General features: G+C 56.8%; 1 protein-coding gene and 1 non-coding gene across 8 annotated transcripts in view; one reads left to right on the top strand and one right to left on the bottom strand.

Moving 5' to 3' along the window:
* The window catches only part of KCNAB2 (potassium voltage-gated channel subfamily A regulatory beta subunit 2), an 85,246-nt gene that overhangs the window by 51,941 nt on the left and 11,647 nt on the right, over nucleotides 1-21,658 (top strand). For 5 of the 7 annotated variants that reach the window (XM_010957614.3, XM_010957611.3, XM_074377587.1 and 2 more), the window contains 6 exons: nucleotides 7,633-7,676; nucleotides 8,447-8,484; nucleotides 15,335-15,414; nucleotides 17,820-17,864; nucleotides 19,472-19,516; nucleotides 20,659-20,702. In XM_010957614.3, coding sequence (XP_010955916.1) covers nucleotides 7,633-7,676; nucleotides 8,447-8,484; nucleotides 15,335-15,414; nucleotides 17,820-17,864; nucleotides 19,472-19,516; nucleotides 20,659-20,702 — 296 coding nt within the window. Of the gene's footprint in view, nucleotides 1-69; nucleotides 1,310-7,632; nucleotides 7,677-8,446; nucleotides 8,485-14,698; nucleotides 15,082-15,334; nucleotides 15,415-17,819; nucleotides 17,865-19,471; nucleotides 19,517-20,658; nucleotides 20,703-21,658 lie in introns of those variants that run through there. The other 2 variants (XM_074377588.1, XM_010957610.3) reach the window with 2 other exon arrangements.
* Nucleotides 20,107-20,178, bottom strand: TRNAD-AUC (transfer RNA aspartic acid (anticodon AUC)). The gene has a single exon. It is a non-coding gene; the product is annotated as a tRNA-Asp (tRNA).

Genomic DNA, 21,658 nt, shown 5'->3' with positions numbered 1-21,658 from the left:
GCTTCATCCAGATCCCATGAGTGCTGGGAAGGAGGACGGGGTAAAGCAGGGGCAGGGGGCAGGGTCTTCATTCGTTCATTCATTCATTCATTCATTCACCCCAGAAGTATTTATGAGTGTCTGCTTTGAGCTAAATACTGTGCAGAGTGCGGGAGCTTCTCAGGTCTCTGGTCCCTTGACCTGTGGGCTCCTTTCTCAGGTCACCTGTGTCATTATCATCTAGACAGAGCAGTCCTTTCTCGTCTGAATTTCTGGTGGTTTGGCTTCTCCTGGTGCCAAGCCCTGGTGGAACCGCGACGGGACAGAGCTGGCGGGGGCCAGCTGCCTGCACACTCAGCAATCCACCCGGCTGCAGAGCCAGCCCATCCCCGTCCTGGCTGAGCGGCGGTCAGCCTGGAGCACCGTGCAGGCCCCCCGGGGATCGGCCAGGGCGGGCAGCTAGTGCATCCGCTTCATTAATAATGAGTCGCCAGCCGCCTCCTGCACCTCCCGAACCTCTCACCGGTGCCCTCGTTGACTTGGTGGGAGTCCCAGCAGCCACGGTGTGCAGAGCCAGGAGGTGGACGCTGGGCCCCCTCCGAGAGGCTCAGGGAGGCCTGGAGAAGCAGCTGCTCCCTGAACCCCCAGGCTGCCACCGTGATGGGAGGCGCACTCCCTCCGCCTCCTCCCGCTGCCAGAGGACCACAGTGCCGTTCATTGGTCGCGAGTTACTGGCAGCCCAGCCCTGCCGGACACAGACACGGCTGGGCTAGGGGCTTGGGCGGGCAGAGCCAGCCCGGGGTGGGGCAGAGGAAGGACCCACAGAGACGAGAAAGATGTGAGAAGGGAGAGGAAACGGCACCCCCAGCACCACCCCTGGATTTCTGAGTTCTGTCTGATGAGCTCTTTTCTCGCCCGTTTCTGGAAATTTGACTCCCTCCCTTGGAGACAGCACAGGCTCTTTCTACGTTGGTGCCTTCGGGAATCTTCACCCCTGAAGCACCGCCTGGCGCTGCTTCACATTCTGGGAGAAAGTCTTGTCCCGGCGGCGAAGGGCCTCCAATGACCCGGGGGCCCAGAAGGAGGCAAGGCGCAGCCCGGAGCTGAGCGCCGGCGGCATGCAGGTGTCCTTCGTGTGCTCGGAGCACGGCCTCAAGGCCCGGGGCCCGGAGGAGCGGCTGGGCCGGCCGGCGTCCAGCAGCCCCAGCCTGGGCACCCGCGGCCGCTTCCGCGCGGTGGCCATGGTGGCCCGGAGCCTGGGACAGCTGTCGGTGCAGAGCCTCCCGAGCACGGGCGACGCCAGCGTGAAGCAGCCGGGGATGACGCATAGGTAGGCGGCGCGGGGCGGCTGTGCGGGGTGCGGGCTGCCCTCCCCACCGCGTCCGGGAGAGCTTGGCAGACCGGGTGAGGAATAAAGTCGGGGCTCCGCGTCAGACCCCCGTTTCCTCCCAACCGCAGGGGTACGATGCCTTTTCTCTCCTACGCATTTGTTTCCTTTCCTTTGGTGGGGGCGGTGGTAACTATGGCAGAACGCCCCCCCCCCCACCATCAGACACCATGTGATGCCCCCTCTTCCTGGGGCTCCGAGGCCACTGGCCATAGGCCCCCTGCCCTCCCCCTGGGCACACAGGCCCCAGAAGCTGCCCGCAGGTGTTCTGATGTCTTTGCACCCAAGCCACCGTGACAAATGTCAGTTTGATAGTCAAGGTACTGGGTGATCCTGTGATGGAATTAATCTTCCCTCCCTGACCTGAGCCCAGCCTCAGGCCTGGGTTCCTCTGCAGGCGAGACTAACTCCCCACAGGGCACAGAGCAGCGTCTGGAGACCTTCCTGCTGATGGCTCAGTCCAGGCTGCGATGTGTCCCTCTGCTTGGGCTCAGTTCTCCACCTGCTCTGGGCGCTCTCGCCATGACTTATATGTAGAGAGAGGGCAAAGCACCAGTGTCGGGGGCCTGGGGCCTTCCTGCTGTTCCCTGCACTCCCCCTTAGCCCGCCCAGGGCCTTGCTCAGATGCCTGGTGGGTGCACCAGGGCGGAAAAGGAAGCTGGCTTCATACAAAAAGGTCCCTGGAGCAGGGCTGTGGTCACTGGCTGGAGGTCTGGCCTTTCTTACTCGTGAGTTTATCCGTACCTGGTGCCTTAAATGCCTCGTGAATGACGTTCTTGGGGGAAGGGAAGTGAGTTCTTACAACAAACCAGAGCATAAGCTGGAAAAGCGAAGTTCGGTCCCTGGTTCCCAGCTCTGCTGTCAGTGGCTCAAGTCACACGGGCCACCAGTCTCAGAAAAAAACACAGAAGAGTCTGGTTGTATTTGAGGAGAATGTCTGGGTTTCTAGCTGGTGTTGGTGCCAATTTAAGAAGTATTGAGAGAATAGGTCCTAATAACCGAGCCGTGTAGCTTAAACCTCCCCAAAACCAATGCCCGGAGGTTGGACGTCACGTGAAGGAACCGTGTCATAAGTCCCAGGCCTCCTTGAGTCAAATTCTGGAATAACTCAGTCCTTTTGCATCTCCACCCACATCCCTTCCTTCCCCAGGTCCCTGAGGGAACATCTCACGTTCTTTTCCGGACCTCTGGGGTACAAGGCTCTTGGTCCCATCCTCTGAGTCCAGGGAGGGCAGTCCAGAACAGAATTCTCTATTCTAGAAGCTCTAGTGGTTTATGTCTTTTGTTAAGTGGAAATCAAAAGGTAAGAGTCACCAGAATATATTTTTTAGTTTAGATTCATGTGTCCTGCTGGGACTTTTAAGTTGATCCTAGGATCATCAAAGGAGTTAATGCAAGTGAGACCATTTCTAAAAATACAAAGCACTATGTGAATGTGAAATGTGGCTATGAACATGACTTTCCTCCTAAGGTCCTAGGATCCGTTGAGGATTAGATGTCAGAGAGCCCGAGTGCTTAAGATTACTGCCTGCATCTGTGTGTGTGCATCTGGTGTCCGCAGGCACGTGCATGTGTGTGTGTGTGGCACACGCTGGAGGCAGGGAAGGCAAGACAGGCAGTGAAGACAGGTGCTCTCTGGGCTAGAGGATTTGCAGTCTGAGGATGTGGGTTCAGATCTCAGCCCCAGCCCTTCCGAATTGGGGGACCCCCACCTGTCCTTACACATGGCAGGGCCCGGAGAGGTTTTCTTGGCCCAGTGGGGAGGAAGGTGGGTTCATACCCCTGTAGGATACGTAGTCTCTTAGTGGCCAGAATCCGAACCACTGGACACCCTTGCTGAGCACAAGGTACCTGCCTACGGGCACCTGTCTCAGAAGGTGACTCTGTAATGACTGTCCTAGGGCCACAACCAGGGTGCATGCAGGCGGGGGCTACAAGGACCTGATCCAGACCCACTCCCAACCCTAACCGCTTCCTTGAGAAGCTGGCTTGTCACAGTGGCACTAAAGGTGTGTGGCCAGCACCAGGATGTACATTCTTGCCAGAGGGCCCAAGAGGTGCTCAGTGCGGGGAAGAGCGGACGCCAAGCCCTGTGAGTAAGGAGAGGGGCCAGCATTCGGTCCTGAGGGTCTGGCCCCAGGCCTGGGCTCCTCACCCGCAAGTTATACCAACAAGCACCCCCAGGGACCTTGCAGCTGTAGCTCTAATCTGATGGGAGAGACCTGGAAGCCCCAGCCCGTCCTTAGGGAGCCTGGAGTCTGGGGGCGGGGCAGGTCTGTGAACAGGTAACCACCCCGCAGGGTGGCAGCTGACCCAAAAACACCCTGGCTCCCCCGTTCGTCAAACCAGCTCATCGAGGCCACGTTGCTGTCCATCACCTGATCAGACTTCTGTCCTCTGCCCAGATGGCTGAAGTTGAAGGCCCTGAGCGGCTGTTTTTAGAGGCTCTGTCGTCACCGGGAGTCTGCCGCACAGCATTTAGGGGGCGGAGTGTCCCGCGGCCGCCTGATGGGCGTCTGTGTTTTCTCCCCACACAGGCTGAATCCTTGAGCCCTCATGAGCCATTTGTCCAGAGCACAGGAAGGACATGAGGCAAATTAACGAAGACTAACATTATTTGGGTTTAGAGATTTAGCCAATGATTTTATCAGGAGGTCGAGTTTTAATTAGGGGAGAAAAAACTATAGGAAACGACTTTCGAGTGTTGAAAGTTTCGAGCGGCAGCGTGTCACCAGCCCCGTCCACATGAGGCTGTAATCTGTTGAGCTCCCTCCACCCCTACCGAGCTGCTGTTTTTATAAAGCTTCCAGCCCGGAGATACCCTGTCCCTTCTCGTTCCTTCTCCCGAGGCCTGGCAGCGGATGGCAGAACTAATACCATCATGTTAACAGGGGAACAGCTTGAGCGGGGTAATTGCGGCATCGCGCGGTGTCCTAGTTTTGTTCAGTTATTCCTGTGGGCGGTGGGTGGAGCTGCAGCTCAACCCCGGGTCCGAGGCGACTCATCGCCCCGTCTGGGGGGGCGAGGGGTGTCGCTTCTCTTAGGCCACAGACTCAGGTGGGCTCAGCCCCGGTCCTGGGTCCTCACCTGTCTGACACTATAGCCGCTCATCCCCTGAGCACGTTCAGGCACTTGGTTTTACACCGATGAAGGCAAGTTGCAAGAGGACATACCTAAACCTTGGCCATCGACAGAGCCTGGCCAGGACACTGCTCCCCACCGTCACTCGGAGGGGTGGTTTTGCAGAGGCAGGAGCCCAGCCCCCCTTCCCGCACTTCTGGCACCTGGATTTATCTAGACCAGATGCCCAGGTCTTCGAACGCCTCGATGTCGCAAACAAGGGCCTGAAGGTTTTCATGTCTGTGCCCATTTGCAGGGAAGGGGTTTCTTCAAGGGGTCTGTGACCCCAGATGGTTAAGACCACTGATTAGAGCCTTCAGCCCTCTCTGCTCCGTTACCAGACCGCCTATAAGCAATGTCTAATCTCTCACCGGAGGCGCTTTCTAGCCAGCGTGAGAACGTCACCTAAATTGCTAGGAAGACCCGGCCGGATGCGGGGGCTGTAGGTGGTGCCCTTACGCTTTTGTTTCTTTCATTCCTTTTTGTTGTTGTTGTTTTTGGCTTTTGGGGGGAAGTCATTAGGTTTATTTATTTACTTATTTATTTTAATGGAGGGACTGGGGATTGAACCCAGGACCTCGTGCCTGCTAAACAGGCCCTCTACCACTGAGCTGTACCCTCCACCCCTCTTCAATTCCTTTTTAATTCCAATTTCTTTATACACAACAAAACACAAGTTTACTTTCTACTTAGCAAGCAACAGCAATCCAAGCATGATTGAAACTATGTAAGAAAACTTTTGTTATGTCCTTTAGGACCTCTGTTGCATCATTGATTTTCTGTCTGGAAGATCGGCCCATTGATGTTAGTGGGGTGTTGAAGTCTCCAACTATTATTGTGTTCCCAACCATTTCTCCCTTTATGTCTGTTAGGATTTGATTAAGAAACCTTTTAAAGACTGTGTTTGACTAAGCCCTTGAATTTTGTACATATTATATTTTAAATATTTCATAGGAAATCTGAGGTTAAATCAAGAATAGTCTAAGCATTATTCCCAGCTTTTTTTTTTTTTGAGATAGAGTTAACACGTAATGTACTAAGTGTAAGCTACAGCAGAATGATTTGATACATTCACCTATTGCAAAATGATCACCACAATAAGTTTAGTTAATATCTATCACCTTACACAGTTGCAAATTGTGCCTGTCTCTGACAATCACAAACCCAAGTTGCTCTGGGTTGTAATACGCAGGCAATGCCGAGGACACCGATAGATTATTTCACTGATTGTAGTGGGAAATGAACAAGGGGAAACTTCAATTCCTTTTTTAACCCAGTAACATTTAAAATCTATTTGATTTGTCCTTTGTCATTTCTCATATAAGGAAAAAGGCTGCCGTCCCTTGTTCTGTGCTGTCTCTCTTGGAAATGAGACTCATGCAGAGGCAGTGTTCTCTGACCCTCTGTCCCAGGCACAGGTGTTATCTCAGTTCATCCTCACGGCAGCCCCATGAGAGGCAGCATCGCAAGCCCATTCTGCAGATGAGCACACCAAGGCATGCGCGGTTACATGACACGTCCAGGGGCAGGCGTATGGCCAGGAAGGTCGAACCAGGATTTGAACTCCAGCTTCAGAACCTCTGCCATAGCCACTCCCCTCCCCGAAACAGAAGCCAGCTGCTATTATGTCCTCACTGAGGGAAAACTCCCAACGTACCCTGTAGGAGCAGTGGGTTGGCAGCTGGGCTGGGTTTAATGGGAAATTTGACAAGAAAGCCAGGCCGTTTAGGACTGCCTTAAATTTGGTGACAAACTGTTATCAAACTACTTACAAGTTTATTATACCCACCCCCCACCACCAACCACCTGTGATGTGGGCGGGGCCAGGGGTCTTGTACCCAGGGAGACCGAGGCTGTAGATGTTCAGAGTGGACTCATGTCAGGGGGCGGCAGGTCAGGCTCAGCCCCACACCTGCTTCCCAGGGGAGCCAGGTGAGTGAGGGAAACTGGACACAGCATCCACTGAAGTTAGAAGTGGGGTGGCCCCAGGGAAGCGCCAGGGGGCCTCGGGGTGGGAGGCTGGGGCTCACCCACTGCATCTCCCCCTGCCCCCACTCTCTGGCTCCCCACTGCCCCAGAGAGCGTCGCACCCCGGGCTGGGCCCAGGACTGGGGTGCGGGCAGCAGGACCTCCCAGAGAAGTGGGCTCCTACCCTGCAACCCGTCGACACCCCCATGGGGAGGGCGTGCCCCCGTGGTGGGGGTGTGTTCTCGGGGCTGACTGTCTGCGTGGACTCCCAGCTCCTCTGCCCCGGGGCAAGCCCAGTGTGCTCGTCTATAAAGTGGGCCTATCAGGAAAAGGGAGGTGCTGCCCCACAGAGCTGTCAGGGGGTCGGTGACAGGGCCCTTAAGGACAGGCCCCAGCCAGTCTGTGCAGGATGGATGGGCATCCCAGTCCTCAGCCAGGCGCCACCGCCCTCCGTGACCCCTAAGGACATTACGGACAGCCCGCAGCTCATTCACGTGGACCCCGGGACGTGCCCCATCTGGCAGGCGCCTCGGCAGGCCTGCGGTGGAGCCCCGGGCAGCCCGTGCAGCTGCGTCCACTGGCCCCGAGCAGGACGTGTGCTGCCAGGGTGTCTGTCTCTTGCCCTCCTGCCCTCTCCTGGCTGGGAGTCAGGCCTGCTGTGGGCACTGGGCCCTCGGCGGAGCTCTCCTCTCCCCTCGTCCTGCTGCAGAGGCCGAGGGCCGAGGGGCCCAGGCGACGTGGGACTAATTTCTCCTCCACTCCTCAGAGAGAGGGAGTGAAAATACACAGAACCGCCAACGTGACGCTCTGAAGAAGCAGAAAGAGAAGCTGTTTACACGAGGATGCCCGTGGCGGGTACCCCAAGGCCTGAGTCAGTCTCGCGTCAGCCCATGAAACAAGACAGGGCCCATTCCATGTTTTCTCTCCAAGGTGGCTCTCGGGGGCCCTGCTGTGGTCACAGCACGGCCTTTCCCACCAGGACGGCCATGCCCCGGTCTGCAGAGGGGGAGAATTGACCCTTTACCCCAGGGATGGGCAATCAGCAGGCCTTTCTTCAAAGGACCCCTTGCCACCAGAGCCCCAGAAAGAGGCTGGGAGGTGGGGTTCGGAGGGCTGGGCAGTGGGAACGGTGGGGCCTGCCCTGGCCGCTGAGAACTCACACCATGTTTGTTTTCTAGGAACCTGGGCAAGTCAGGCCTGCGGGTCTCCTGCCTGGGGCTTGGTGAGTGTGGGGGCTTCTGGTTCCAGCAGCACCCAAGGAAGCAGGGGCAGTGGGAAGGCTGAAGGGGCCACCCCTGGGGGTGCAGGAAGGGAGCTGCACCCAGAGCCAGGATTGGGGGACTCAGTTGCCGTGGTTACCAGGAGGCAGTTGGGAAGGGTCCTAGGAGAGGGAGGGAGACAGAGATGCAGCCTTAGTTGGGGTGGGGAGTACCAGGGCCTCTGCACACATAGCCCCCTGTCCAGCACCCAAAGATCAGGGAAGTACCTGCCCCCATGTGCCCACACCTTCTTTCCTTACGTGGCGGAGTCCCTTGTGAAGAGCAGTCGGATTTTGCCTTTTTTCTCCTTTTGCCAGATACGTGCTCTGCTCCCAGAACAAGCTGTCCCTCCAGTCCATGCACGCATGCGCGCGCACACACACACACCCCTCCCAGCAAGCGCGAGGACATGGCTGTCAGACCTGCGCATCTTCAGGGAGATGGCCCTGGTCCCGCTGCCGGCGGCATGTCCCTGGAATAGGCCCTGCGTCAGCTTGAGCCCCAGCAAACATTTCAAAGCCTTGCAGTCAGCTGCCTGCTCCAGGCACTTATTGTTCCCTTGGTTTGGTGGCCTCAAGAAAGGGAGACTTGCCCTGAAGGCCAGGTGTCCACACGTGCCAAGCACACACTCACACGGAGCAGGCTCCCTGCAGCCTGAGGTCCAAGCACCCCTGGAGGAGAACCGGGCTCCCCGGGGCAGTTCTCTGACTTGAACCTGTGTGTTTCCTTCCAGGGACATGGGTGACCTTTGGAGGCCAGATCACCGACGAGGTAAGATGGGGCTCCCTTGTTCCCCAGGCCCTAGGGAGGGCTGCCCACGCCCAGGCATGTGCTAAAGTCCAGGAAATGCACCAGGTGGTCTGCACTCCCGGCAGGCGCCCTGGCTCCCCTCCTTCTGTGTCTCCAGGGCGCCCTGGCCCCGCGGGACACCAGAAAGGGTGCGCCTCGGCATTGGTGCCAACACCTCGCAGCTGAGTGCCTGGGGGCTTCAACAAGTCCCTTAAAGTCCCAGAAACTCCGGTCCTTCATCTGCATAATAACGTCTGGTCCAGTTAGCCAGGAAGATTCAGGGAGTGCACCTCTCCCAAATCATAAAGCTCGATGCAGTTCCTTGCCGCTCCTAGAGGGGACACCCACGTGAAATTGAAACTTCAATAAATGTCTGTTGAGGTCGTTCAGGACACAGGTTCTGCGGTTCTGCTGCGCGCAGAAGACGGAGTAGACGGACGTTCGCCGAGCTCCTAACTGCGCATGCCCGTAGCCATGGTTACCCGGGTGCCGCGTCTGGGGTTTCTGTCTTCACAACCGGGATGCCGCCCAGCCAGCTTCTGTCCCGGAGGGGACAGTGACTCCCAGGCTGGTGCGCGCGTTGGGGCAGGGAGTGAATATCTTGGAAGTCAGGACAGTGGCGTTTGCTCAGAGAGCTCGGAACACCTGCGCAAGAAGCGGTCTTCAGGGCCGCTTCCCATTGGAAAGGTTGTGTTTAAAAATTAGTGCGTGAGTTCACGTGAGACCTCGTGGTTGTGACTGCCCACTTACTTTTCGAAGGGAAAGCTTTGCTCCCATCAAAATCTAGATGCATTTTATTTGTGTTCTTGTTCCTTTTTCTTTTCATGGCAGCAGCTGTTATAGAGCTGTTTGCCTGGCTTCGAGGTTCTGGGTCTGGGCTGTCTCCGCGTAAAGTCGGGATTTTTAAGATGCAGGGAACTGTTGCACCTTCAGCCACCAGATTGGTTCCAAGCACCTAGAAGGTTGGAGCCCTGAAGCCCACATGGTTTACCCCCAAATAAGTCGTGTCTGACTCGCCTGTTTCCCTTTCGATGTGGAAGAATTCTGTGGAGGAAGTGACATCATTTTCAAATGGCACTGTGTGTGATGTCCTTGTGGGAAAGATAGAGAAGTGGCCGGAAGGTAACCATCCAATTAGGTGACTTTTCCACCAGCAGATCCATCTCACCCAGAGTATTGATTAATGATCCCGTGGCAGCCGAGGTTGGCTCTGGCCTCTGCCATGTCCCCATCAGGGACCTGGTGACATATGTGAAGATATTAGAAGTCATTTCCAGATGACACAAAGCTGAGAGGACAGCGAATACAACAGATGACAGATTCGGGGTTCTAAAAGGTCCTGGCAGGCAAAAATGATCCGAGTGAAGGAGCAAGCAGAATTTTCCTATTAAATCCTACAGTTAGTGTCCCCAAAATCAATACATCAGTCTGAGGGGCCCACCTTGCCACAGTTCAGAGGAAAAATGCCCGGATTTTCTCCCACAGCGGGCTGCCTGCTGGGTTTGAGCCAGCGGGGTTGGTGCCCCAAGGTCTGTCCTGGACCACAGAGGAACACGTGTGCTGCCCAAACCCAGAGCAGCCACAGGCCCACCAGGCACCCCAGATGGGGGGCCCCACCTGGAACACCATGTTCCTTGCTAAGTTCACGTCCAACAGAAGGCATTGGGCATGCGAAGGAACCCAGAATCAGAGTCCAGTTTTTAGAGTTGCCTCCTGGGTGCAGGACACCGTGCCCAGATGCCGAGGAGACACAGAAACAGGAAACTGGTGGATTTACCGTGGCAAAGGGGCGTCCCATGGTAGGACTCTGAGAATGCCAGTAAGTAATGGCCTGGGGGCCAAATCCGGTCCCCAGCCTGTTTTGTTTTTCTTTCTTTCTTTCTTTCTTCTTAAATATGTGAAACATAAAATTTGCCATTTTAACCATTTTTCTCGTGGTCAAAATCAGCATAACATAAAATTTACCATGATAACCATTTGCACATGGACAGTTCAATGGCAGTAAGTGCATTCCCTTTACCTTAACTTGGCTGGGCAACCATCACCACTGTCTAGTTCCAGAATTTTTCATCACCTTAAACTAAAACTCCGTACCCATTAAACAATAGCCCCCTAGGCCCTGGCAACCTCTGCTCTCTGCCTCTATGAATTCTGCAGCCCGTGTTTGTCAATAAAGCTTTATTGGCAGGCAGCCACGCCAGTTCGTCTGCATAGTGTTAGAGGCTGCTTTCCGGAGACCATCTGGCTTACAAAGCCTGAAATGTTCACTCTCTGGCCTTTTACAGAGAAGGTCCGCCCTCCCGTGGAGTCGCAGCAGTGTCTGTGAGCATCTGTGGGGCTGTCGTCGCAGGGAGGGAGGCTTCTGTGGGCTGGGCCAGGACACAGGTAGCAGACCATGTTCAGAAACCTCAGATCACGTGGCCAAAGATCGGGGCTGCCCTGGTCGGAGTCAAGTTTCCAGACTGCAGTTCAGAGCCCTTTCTGTGACCTCACACAGCTGCTCAGGTAGAAAGCGCCCCCTCGGGGCATTTGTTCCTTCCCGACAGCATGGGCGATAAAAATTTAGTAACAGTGGCTGAGAACTTCACATTCATTATGGCTCTCCATCCTCTATCAACCCAGGGGGAGAGGTGTTATTATTACCCCATTCCAAGGAAGCGGAGCCTCGAGACCCCAGCTGGACTCCTGCCTCCAACCCCGCGGCCACCCCTGAGCTCTGGGGACCCCTGCTGGGGCAGGGTGGATTGATTCTCTGTCCCCCAGGTGAGGGTGACAGGGAGGGGGCCCACACGTCTTCCGAGGTTCCTTCTGCCTCCGGATTCTGGGGCTCTGACACTGGAAATAACTGAAAAGTCACCAAACAGAGGCTCCATTACACAAAGTGGGGGATGCACCCACGGAGCACAAGCCTTTGGAAGTCATGTTTTGATGACCGACACGGGGACAGGACCGTGATGCAGGAGCACGGGGAAAATAGCAGACGCAGCCGTCTCTGCGTCAGGGTTGCCGTGCTGTAGGGGAGAAGCATATATTCACGGAGAAAAACCTAGAAGAGGAATTACACCAAAATCATAGCAGTTCAAATGTCAGACAGCACAGCCCTGAAAATTCTGATTCCCTCACTATCTCTCTGTCCACGGCCATCCGCCATCCAAGCTCTGTCCGGGGTGTGATTAGGGCCCTGCTCACTTTTTTCTCTCTCCTTTCTGCTCCTGGTGAGGGAGCACCTGCCAAGTGCCAAGTCCCTGCCCTCGGGCTGCTCCCTCCGAAGAGGGGGACATCCTAAGCACATCCCATCCCCCAGGGTTATACGCACAAAGGAGACTGCGTTCCGCTCCTGTGGCTGCTCTACCCAGTGACCACCCTCTGCGTGGATCAGAACAACAGAAATGTACTCTCTCACAGTTCCCGAGGCCAGAAGTCCCAAGTCAGAGTCACTGGGCTGACGTGAAGGTGTCAGCCGGGTCACGCTCCCCAGGCAGGCTCTAGGGGAGGGTCCTTCCTGCCTCTTCCAGCTTCAGGTGGCTGCCTGGCGTCCTGGGCTTGTGGCCACACTGCCCCAGCCTCTGTGTCTGTGCTCACATCCCCGTTTCCTCTCCTGTGTCAGACTTCCCACCGCCTCCGTGGCATTTAGGGCCCTCTGAGATCATCCAGGACCATCTCCCTTAATTCAATCGCAGCTGCAAAGCCCCCTTTTCTAGCTAAGATAATATTCACAGGCTCCGGGACCTGGTATCTCTCGGGAGCCATCATTTGGTCCAGCGCAGAGAACAGGAAAGCAGATAAAGAAGGGCTGGGGTCCTGGTTCCCGGTTTACAGAGGACAATCAGGGAAGGCAGAAGGGAGGGAGTGACCTAGAGAAAGAGCATTCCAGCTCAAGGGGACAGCCGAGTGCCCACCTGTGAGGCCATGTGGGTAAGTGTCCAGAGATGGGGCCAGAGATGAGGGAGCAGATCTGGCGGGAACTCCGGCTTTGACCATTCATGGCCTGGAAGCCACAGGAGGACTTCAGCAAAGAGCAAAGTTGCCCTGAGTCAGCTCTTGGAAGGCTCAGTGTGGCTGCTGCACTGAGGATGACTAGTGGGGGACGGATGGGTGGGGCGCGTCTCAAACGTAATGTGTGTGTGAATCCCCTGGAGATCTGCGTAAAACGCAGATTCTGATATGGCAGGTCCGCAGCGGGGCTGGGACTACGCGCTTTTGAGGCTGATGCTCTGACCTGTGGTCTACACTTTGCCTAGTGGGGGTGGGGGCAGAGGGGGGCACGGACAGAGGCAGAGAGAGTCGGGGGGCTGCTCCACTCGGCTGAGGGATGCTCCAGTTTGGAGCAGATGAGTGCCGTTGGAGGTAGGCAGGAGCGGTCAGATTCTGGATCTGTTTCCAAGCGGGGAGTCGATAGGATTGGCTGAAGTTTTCGATGCTGGATGGAGAGGAAGCTAAGTGGAGGACACCCAGGTGTTTGACCTGAGCACAGGGTGGGCAAGACCGCAGGTGCAGCAGGTGGGGCAGGCTGCCCTCCTGGCACACACCACCCCTGCTGCCTGCAACGCCCCCTTCTCCACCCACCCTCCGCCTGCCTGCCTGACAAACTCCTAGCCACCCTTCAAAACCCAGTCCCGTAAATCCTGACACAAGCTGCAACACAGATGAAGCTTGAGGTCATCGTGCTGGGTGAAATAAGTAAGCCAGTCACAGAAGGACAAAGACTATCATTCCACTCATGTGAGTTCTTAGAGGAGTCAGAATCATGGAGGCTGAAAGTAGATGGTGGACGCCAGGGGCTGGGGTGGGGGTGGGAGTGAGTGTTTAATGGGGGCCAAGTTTCTGTTTAGGAAGATGAAAAAGTTCTGGAGATGGACGGTGGTGATGGTTGCACAACAGTGCAACTCTACTCAATGCCATTGACATGCACGCTTAAAAAGGTTAAAATGGTAAATTTTATGTTACGTCTATTTTATCCCAATTTTATAATTTTTTAAATAAAAAAATTTTTGAAGAAGGAACATAAGAAAATCATGAACTGACATGGGTTGATTTCCAGGGTATATAATAAGTGAAAAAGCCAAGCGCAGAAGAACAGCTAGAGTGTGGTGGGCTCCCCGTGCGCACGACGGGGTGAGAGGACGTGCGTGTTGGGAACAGGAAGGTGAAAGTCCTGGCCCTGAGCCTCAGAACCTCCCAGGAGGCAGCATGCACGCCTAGCCATCTGTGTAAACTTCGGGGCCCAGCACACAGTGCCTTTCCAGGCAGAGCTGGTGGGACCCATCCTGGAAAAATCAGAATGCAGACAAGGGTAACCAAGAAGGAGCCCCGAGGTGTTGAGAGTTGCGTAGAGGACGAGGAGGAGGATGAGGACGAGGAGGAGGGCTCCCGGGAGGTGCATGGACGCACTGGAGACCTCGTTACACTTGAGCCACCCAAAGGAGAAGAACCAGCCAGCCCCGCCAGTGGATCCAGAAAATTCCTCCGCCAGTGGCCTCACCAGCCATGAGCTCTCCGACCCGGATGACAGCAGCTGACTGGTGGGGGTAGCTTTGGCCATCTTAAGTGTCTGAAATCTTTGGGGTTCATTGCCAACATTTGAAAATCAGATCCCCACCGCCACCACCACCACCACCAATATCCTGGATTTCTGGCTTCTCTTGAAAAAATAAAGGGTTTGGGTCACACCCAGCCACCTTCCCCTCGGCAGTGATTGAGCCCCCTCCACCCAACTGACCCCCACCAGGCCCCAGCCTGCCTCTCCGTACCTGCCTGGCCAGGGGGGCATCTGAGTTTGGTGTAGGGAGAAGCTCCCAGAAGCCGCACCTGGCAGACTTTCCCTGCTTCGGTGTTTGAGGGTTTAGTGTTATCCGCCCCTCCCTGGGCTGGCAGGGGAGGGAGGCTTGGTGCTGTGAGCTGAGCTTCGAGAAGTGGCCAGCGGGGGCGTCTGCATCTGTAACTCCCAGGACACCCGCACTGCCAGAGCACAGCAGAGCCCAGGGGTCCTTCTCCAGGCATCCTGGGCAGGGGAGGGCTGTCAGTTGCAGGCGGCCTTCCTCGGACCCTTGTCCCAGCTGCCAGCCGCTGTTCCTCAGCAGTGCCCTCCTGCAGGGCGATGGCCACCTCGGAGCTGGGTGCTAGCTGAGGACGGCAGCTTCTCCATCTGCAAACAATAATGATCACGTCACTGTCACGCGGCTGCTGGGGAGTGTTCGGCAGGACTCGGCGTCCCAGGCACATTCCAGCTGTGGTTTTTAAAAAGTACTTCTTCTGCCAAGATCTGCTGCGCTCCTGCTGCAGGCTGTGTATTTCCCAGGATGGCCCTAAGAGTCCCACAAACTGAGTGGCTTGAAGCAGCAGATGCTCATTCTTCCACGGTGCTGGAGGCCAGACGTCCAGCATCCAGGAGTCCGCAGGGCCGCGCCGCCTCTGGGGCTCTGGAGGAGGCCGGTTCCAGCCCTGTCCCCCAGCTGCTGGTTGCTGGCAGGCCTCGGATTGCGGGCTCTCTACCCCAGTCTCCGCCTGCACCTTCACACGGCCTCTTCCCTGTGTGTCTGCGTGTGTTCTCACGAGGACACCGCACATACTGGATTCAGGGTATGGTCTCGTCTTAGCTGGTCACAGCTGCAAAAGCCCCGCTGCCAGATAAGGCCCCGTTCTGAGGTTCTGGGTGGGCGTGAAGTTGGGGGACGTGATCAGACCCAGTTCAGGTGCCAAGCCCTGCGGTGACCCAGCAGGTGGGATCCCTGCTCACAAGGACGTCACGGTCCAGAGGCTGTTTCTCTGTTCACGGGCTGTCTGCGCGGGTAGGACGGTGCCGCCTTGAGCAGCCCAGCTTTTCTCGTTTCAGATGGCCGAGCAGCTAATGACCTTGGCCTACGACAATGGCATCAACCTCTTCGACACAGCCGAGGTCTACGCGGCGGGCAAGTACGTGCCTTTTCTCGGGGGGGGGGGGGAAGCATTCCAGGCACAGTGTCCCTGGGAAGAGCCAGGGCCTCTGATGCGCCTGTGTCCCCGAGTCCCAAGAACGCTCCCACCTCCCACTCTGCCTGGTTTTCTAAACTCGAAGCAGCTTGAGGAGGCGTTGTTTTCACGGGGCCAGAATCACAGAGCACTTGGACACTGGTCACTTGCTAAACTCCGAATGTCCGAGCAGCGAGATGACCACAGTCCCTCTGGCGCCAGAGATGCTGGCTGGGCAAGAGCTGTGATGAGGCCGTGGCCTGGCTCGCCTGCCGCACCTGTGACCCGCAGCCAGCCCCGCACACCTGCCGTTCTCGCGTGTTAATGGTGCAATTAGGGCTGCAGGGAACGCAGGGCGGCTCGGCGCTGGGGAGAACGGGGTCTGGTGAGCTAAGCTGCGCGCTGCAGGAAGGCCTTCCCGTCTTGGCAGTGAACCTTCCTACTCAATTATGTAAAAGCCCTCTTCAGCCAAGGCTGCTGGCTTCAGTTTTAAAGACTGACTGTAATCAAATCATCCACTCTCCTGCGTCGGTTTTCCAAAGTCAGCCTTTGTTTGTGAAATCATTTGTTGGCGCTCTGGCGGTCCTCCGTCCAGCCCCCTCCTGCCTGGGGCGAGCCAAGTTCTCATCAGCCGGGCTCCTCAGCCCGCCTGCTGTGCATTGTGGCCGGGGGGCCAGCACCTGCCTGGCCGACTCTGGGTTATTACCTGGAGCCCAAAGTGGGGCCCGGAGCGCCGAGACTCTCGCCCCCCCAGCTGGGTCTTTGCTCCAGTCTTGGCCCAGGGTCTGAGGCTATGACAGCCCCAAGGGCTTCCCCTGGGACCCCCAAATCTCCTCCAGCCCCATCAGCAGCCACAGCCCCCTCCCCAGCCCTCCAAACTGGCAGCCACTTTCCATCGGAGTAAAATGCTTCCCGGCAGATGAGCTAAGCCAACAGGTCAGAGGTGGAAAAGCCCAAGCCCCGAGGCGTCCCCCGTCCCGAGTGCCCCAGCCTGTTCCCTGGCCCCGCGCCTGTGTTGGTTTCCCTGCCCACGGGAGCGTGCAGCTCCGTGTGGCCCCCTCCAGCTCCAGATGGCCCAGCTCCTGTGTGCAGGCCCTGTCACGGCAGCCTGTGTCACTGTCTTCACGGTGTCACTGTCTTCACGGTGTCACTGTGTTCACGTCCCCTGCTTACTCAGCCCCCCAGGGCTGGCATGCCAGGGTCGGCACACTGAGTCCCTCTTGCTAACCAGAGTGCCAAGTGCATATCTTACTGAGGTCCCCTGCTTCTCATGCTGATGCTAATTTGGGCACTTTCCAGAGAGCTGCAGGATTTCTGTGCCCCCCCCCCCCCCGCCACCCCGGACAGATGCCAGCCTTACCAAACACAGTCATGAGAATTTCTACCAAAAGCAACAGGCTTTGGTGAAGTCATGGTCGACAGCTCCTGTAACCCTGGGTCCTGATCTTTTGCCCCCCAAAACGACAGACCCAGAAATATTGGGGAAGAGGCCCAGGGCTGAGTGAGTTTCTGTGCATCTTGACAGTAAATGAAGAGCATTCAGAATGTATGCTAAACAGCTTGCAAATGAGAGCCCATTATTTCTGAGTGGATGACTCAGGCGCTGTTACAGTTGCGGCGTAGCGCTGGGTAGGGATCGTTCTCCGTCTGTTGTTTTTGCTCAGAAACATTTTGCTACAAGCAGAAAGCTCTGAAAAGTTAATCCGGTGCTGCAGCACCAAGCGAGGCTGGAAGAGTCCACATGTGACCCCAGCTGGCCCGAGTTTGGTGCCGGGCCCAGAGTGACGCCAAGCAGAACAGACAGCGGTCAGCATGGCATCTGTCTGCCTGTTGTTCAAAAGCAAGATATAAAAGGGACACACACCCGCACACACATGTACACACACACACACACACACCCTGCTGGAAATTCAGCCCTGAGTGCATGTTGATTGTCTCTGACCACAGAGGATGCACTTGATTGATAATTTACCTTTTAAAAAACAAACTCATCTGAAAACGCCCATGTAACGACACTAAGCATTCTCCCCAGTGAGCTTCCAGCGGGCCAGGGAAACGGGATGCTGCTGGCCTTGCCGAGTGGGACATGGGCTCCTTCCCTGTCTGCAGTCGCTGGAGCGGCGCTGCTGAGGGCACCTGCCGGGGCTCCTGCCCACAGCCCCCTCCACGGGGGAGTACCACGGCCGCTCCCAGGCGCTCTCCTCGCTCTGAGATGGGTTGCCTGAGCCTAGATGGGCATTAACAGCCCGGCTCCCTGGCCCCAATGGCATTTTCACAGAGGGGACTGTGGCCTGTCATCACGGTGGGGCGAGGTTTGGTGTTTCTGTTCGCTGTGGTGATGGAATCCTCTGTCTCTGTCTTTTATGCAGGGCGGAAGTGGTCTTAGGAAACATCATCAAGAAGAAGGGGTGGAGGTAATCAATCTGCTCTCTCTGGGGTCCGTCCCCAGGGCGCACGCACAGGAAAGAGCCTGGAGAAGGCTGGTGGGAGGGGAGAGGCAGACCGCCGCGGGGTCCCAGGTGAGGTGTCCAGGCCGCCCCGGGGGAAGCACTGGCTTGGGGTACGAGGCTCTTCCTTCCTGAGTTCCAGAGGAGCGCCCAGGGTGGGCCTCAGCTCCCTGAGCAGCCAGCCTGGCAGTTCCAGAGTTCTTCTTGCTGGAAAAGGGAGAATGTCCCAGGATGGAGGTAGCCCTACGCTTCCTCTGGTAAAGGGGGACCAGTGTTTGCACCGTGGATGTCCCCCCAACCAGGGAGCCAAGGCCTGGGCCGTGGGAGCCGTGGGGGGCCTCCTCCCTCACCCCGGGAGCTGTTAGCTTCACATCTGGTGTCAGGCAGTTTCTGCCCTCCTGGGCTCAGGCCAGGCTGAGCACTTGCCTGCACTAGGGGGCCCTCGTGGCCTGTGTGTCTTCATTTGCGGCCACGTCAGAAGTAGTTATAAGGCTGGCCCTCCCCTAGTGCACCCCAATCAGAGAATCCTCCCCAACCCCCAGGCCTGGATGATAGAAACCCCTCCTCTTGCCCCACCCAGGTTATTTCTTCTCAGTTCTAACTGATCCCAAAATATATCCCTCCACACTCTGTAATTAAAGAAAACCGCACTGTTAGCCAGTCCCCTGATCATGTCTTAAGTGAACACACAAGGAGCTCATCCCACCTGCCCGGGGGTGACACAAGCAGCTGCCAGAGCTCCTGGCTTTGAGTAGCTGTTTCCTGAGCAGTCCTCCCCCCACCTCCCACGGGAGGAAAGCACAACCACAGGGGACATTGTCACCCCTCCCTTGGGAATGGTCATGGGCAAATGTTGGCCAGGAGGGGCCACCGTTACCCCCGCACACCTGTCCCTCCAGGACAGTCCCAGCTATCGGTATTGCCTCTTGCGGATTTGCAGCAGGAGACCCGAGACCATCCCTAGGGCTTTCCGCCTCCCGAGCCCATACTCCCATGGGCATCACCATGCCTGCCTCCCTGGTCTTCCCCACCCGACCTCTCCCCTACTCAGTGGCCCCAGGCGGTCCCCCAAGGCTGTCCCACACACGGTTTTTCTGAAACACTGTGTTGGCCTGTAGGGGAAGAGCCAGACTGTGTGGCCCCCTTACCTCCCTCCATCCTCACCAGAGCCCTCCATCCACCTGCCAGCCCCCTGTTGACCCCCTCAGAGTCCACAGCGCGGAGGCCTTCTATTCCCTGAGCCGCGTCCCCCCTCCTCTGGGCTCCAGACTCTGGTCAGGCTAGACTTCATCTCGGTCCAGCCCCCCTGCCCAATTTACAGCTAACGGTTAGTTAGTTGCATCCACATAGTTACTTAGTTACGTCTGTGGGTTGTCCCAGCTGGATGGGGAGCCCCAGGACCCTTGGCTGGGCACCCCCCAAACATCGAAAGGGGAAGTGCCCCCTCTCACACCCCATGCTCCCAGGTGAGAAGGCTTTCGGGACCCCTGTGTGAGAGCTGAGGTCAGTGAGGAGGGTTGGGAATGGAGAACCCCAGGGTCACAGCCAGTAATGCCTCATCTCTTCCCTTCCAGACGCTCCAGCCTCGTCATCACCACCAAGATCTTCTGGGGAGGAAAGTAGGTGCAGCCTGCAGGCGATGCCCTGGGCTGGGGGTCAGGTCTGCGGAGACCCCTGATTCAGGAGGCCCCTGGGGGTGGGGAGGGGTAGTCCTCCTGGACAAACAGGGAGCACGGGGTCTGTCCTGGACTCGCCGGCCTCAGGAGCCTCCTAGAGGGCAGAACCTGGGCGGTGCAGTTCCCTGTGCCTGGTGCTGGACGTGGCCGGGCTTGGGGGTGGCGGGGGCTGGCGTTTGTGCGGCCGTCTGCCCTGACTCAGACCCTTCCATATCAGGGGATGTCGGGTTCCAGAAAAGCAGCTTTGACTGAGTTGCCTTTTATTCAAACCTTGTTTAATTGTTTTTACCTTTGTGGGTTTTTTTTTTTTTTCTTATTACAAAGGTAACATCCTAAAAATTCTGAAGAACAGAAAATTCATGAACTGTCCAAATCACTCCACTCTTCCCTGGGCTGCAGACCACCCCTGCCGTCCTCCAGGGGTCTGGCCCCATGTTCTCTGTGGGGCTGGACAAAATCAGCCTCATAGGAATTATAAATATGATTCATTTGGCGGGGGTAATTAGATTTATTTATTTACTTATTTATTTTAATGGAGGGACTGGGGATTGAACCCAGGACCTCATGCATGATAGACACACACTCTACCACTGGGCTATCCCTCCCCCATCCCCGACTCATTTTTTAAAAATATTTTATTTATTTATTATTGTATTATTTAATTATTTTACTTTAGCAGGGAGGGGAGGTAATTAGGTTTGTTTATTTTTAGAGGAGGTACTGGGGATTGAACCCAGGACCCTGTGCATGCTAAGCATGTGCTCTACCGCTTGAGCTATACCCTCCCCTCCCCACTATTAATTTTTAATTAAAAAAAAAAACCCAAGCCAAGCAAAAAGGCAAATAGAAAAACAGAAACCTCCCTCCGCCACTGCCACCCCCAGCCCCCAGGACGGCCAGGGGAGCGGCTCAGCTCCGCCAGGGCTTCTTCGTGAGCAAATGTGCGGAGCCTGGTGGTTTACCTGCAAAGCGGAATCAGACCGCACGCAGCAGGCACTGACCTACTTTTTTCACCTAACGTTGCGTCGTAAACACCTTCCCCCACACCACTTGCAACATCACGCACGTGGTCGCCTGTTTTTCAGAGCGGAGACCGAGAGAGGCCTTTCCAGGAAGCACATAATAGAAGGTGAGGGAGCTCTGGCTCCACAGGGCCCCCTACACCCACGGCATCCTCCCGGGGCCGGGAAAGTGAAGACAGCGCAGCGTCCCGCCCCACCAGTGATACGGGCCTCCGAGCCTGGGGACACACCCAGCCCTACGTGGCATGAGGGAGGGGGCAGGGGTGTGGGTGGCGGGCCCGTGTTGCTCTGGGGTGGGCAGTGTTGTCTCCAGGAAGACACAGACAGATCTGGGTTTCAATCCACGCTGGGCCCCGTGCCCACAGGGTGACCTTGAGCAGCGGACATCACGTCCCCAGGCCTCTGTGGCAGCATCTGTAGGATGGGCGTGGTCCGAGTGCCCGCCTCGGGGTCACTGGGAATCCAGAAGGACCAGGCCAGGGTGCGTGGGGGAGGCAGCCTGGGCCTTGGCACACAGGAGCGCTGGGGCGGGGCCTAGGAAGTCTCGCTTATCCTAATTTTTATTTTCTCTATGCCTTTCTCCGCACATTCATTTTTGTCAAGGTGATGGTCCCTCCATTAAAAATCACACGATTAGGAGGCCTTGCTGCACACCCCGCCCGCCCCCCACCCCAGCACTCGGCTCTGCCGCTCTGCTCTGAGCCGATGCCAAGCACCTGTGCGTTTCGGGTGCCGCCGGCCTTTGGAGCCGCAGATGATAAATGCGGCTCTCTTCCCTGTCCGATGGCCCAGCCCTCCCAGTAACCACGCGGGCCGCTCAAGGAGGGGTCTCCTCCCTTCAGTCACAGGACACTGGGCCTGTGGACCTCACCCGCCCCCTTCGGGCTGTGCCCCCTCTTCTATCGTGGCTTTTCTCGACCTCGGTGGCACCTGCCCACGTGTGCCCTGCCTTCCACAGCTCCCAGTTCGTGTCTTTCGTCTCTTGCTCCCTGAGCCGCACACGTAGGTGAGGACCAGGAGTGTCTGTGAAGATAGTCACGGTCCCTCTCGACGCCTCCCCCAG

The sequence above is a fragment of the Camelus bactrianus genome, chromosome 13, assembly GCF_048773025.1.
Source record: "Camelus bactrianus isolate YW-2024 breed Bactrian camel chromosome 13, ASM4877302v1, whole genome shotgun sequence".
Taxonomy (NCBI): domain Eukaryota; kingdom Metazoa; phylum Chordata; class Mammalia; order Artiodactyla; family Camelidae; genus Camelus; species Camelus bactrianus.
Note: the sequence above shows the minus strand (reverse complement) of the source record. Positions and strands in the feature narration are given on the sequence as shown.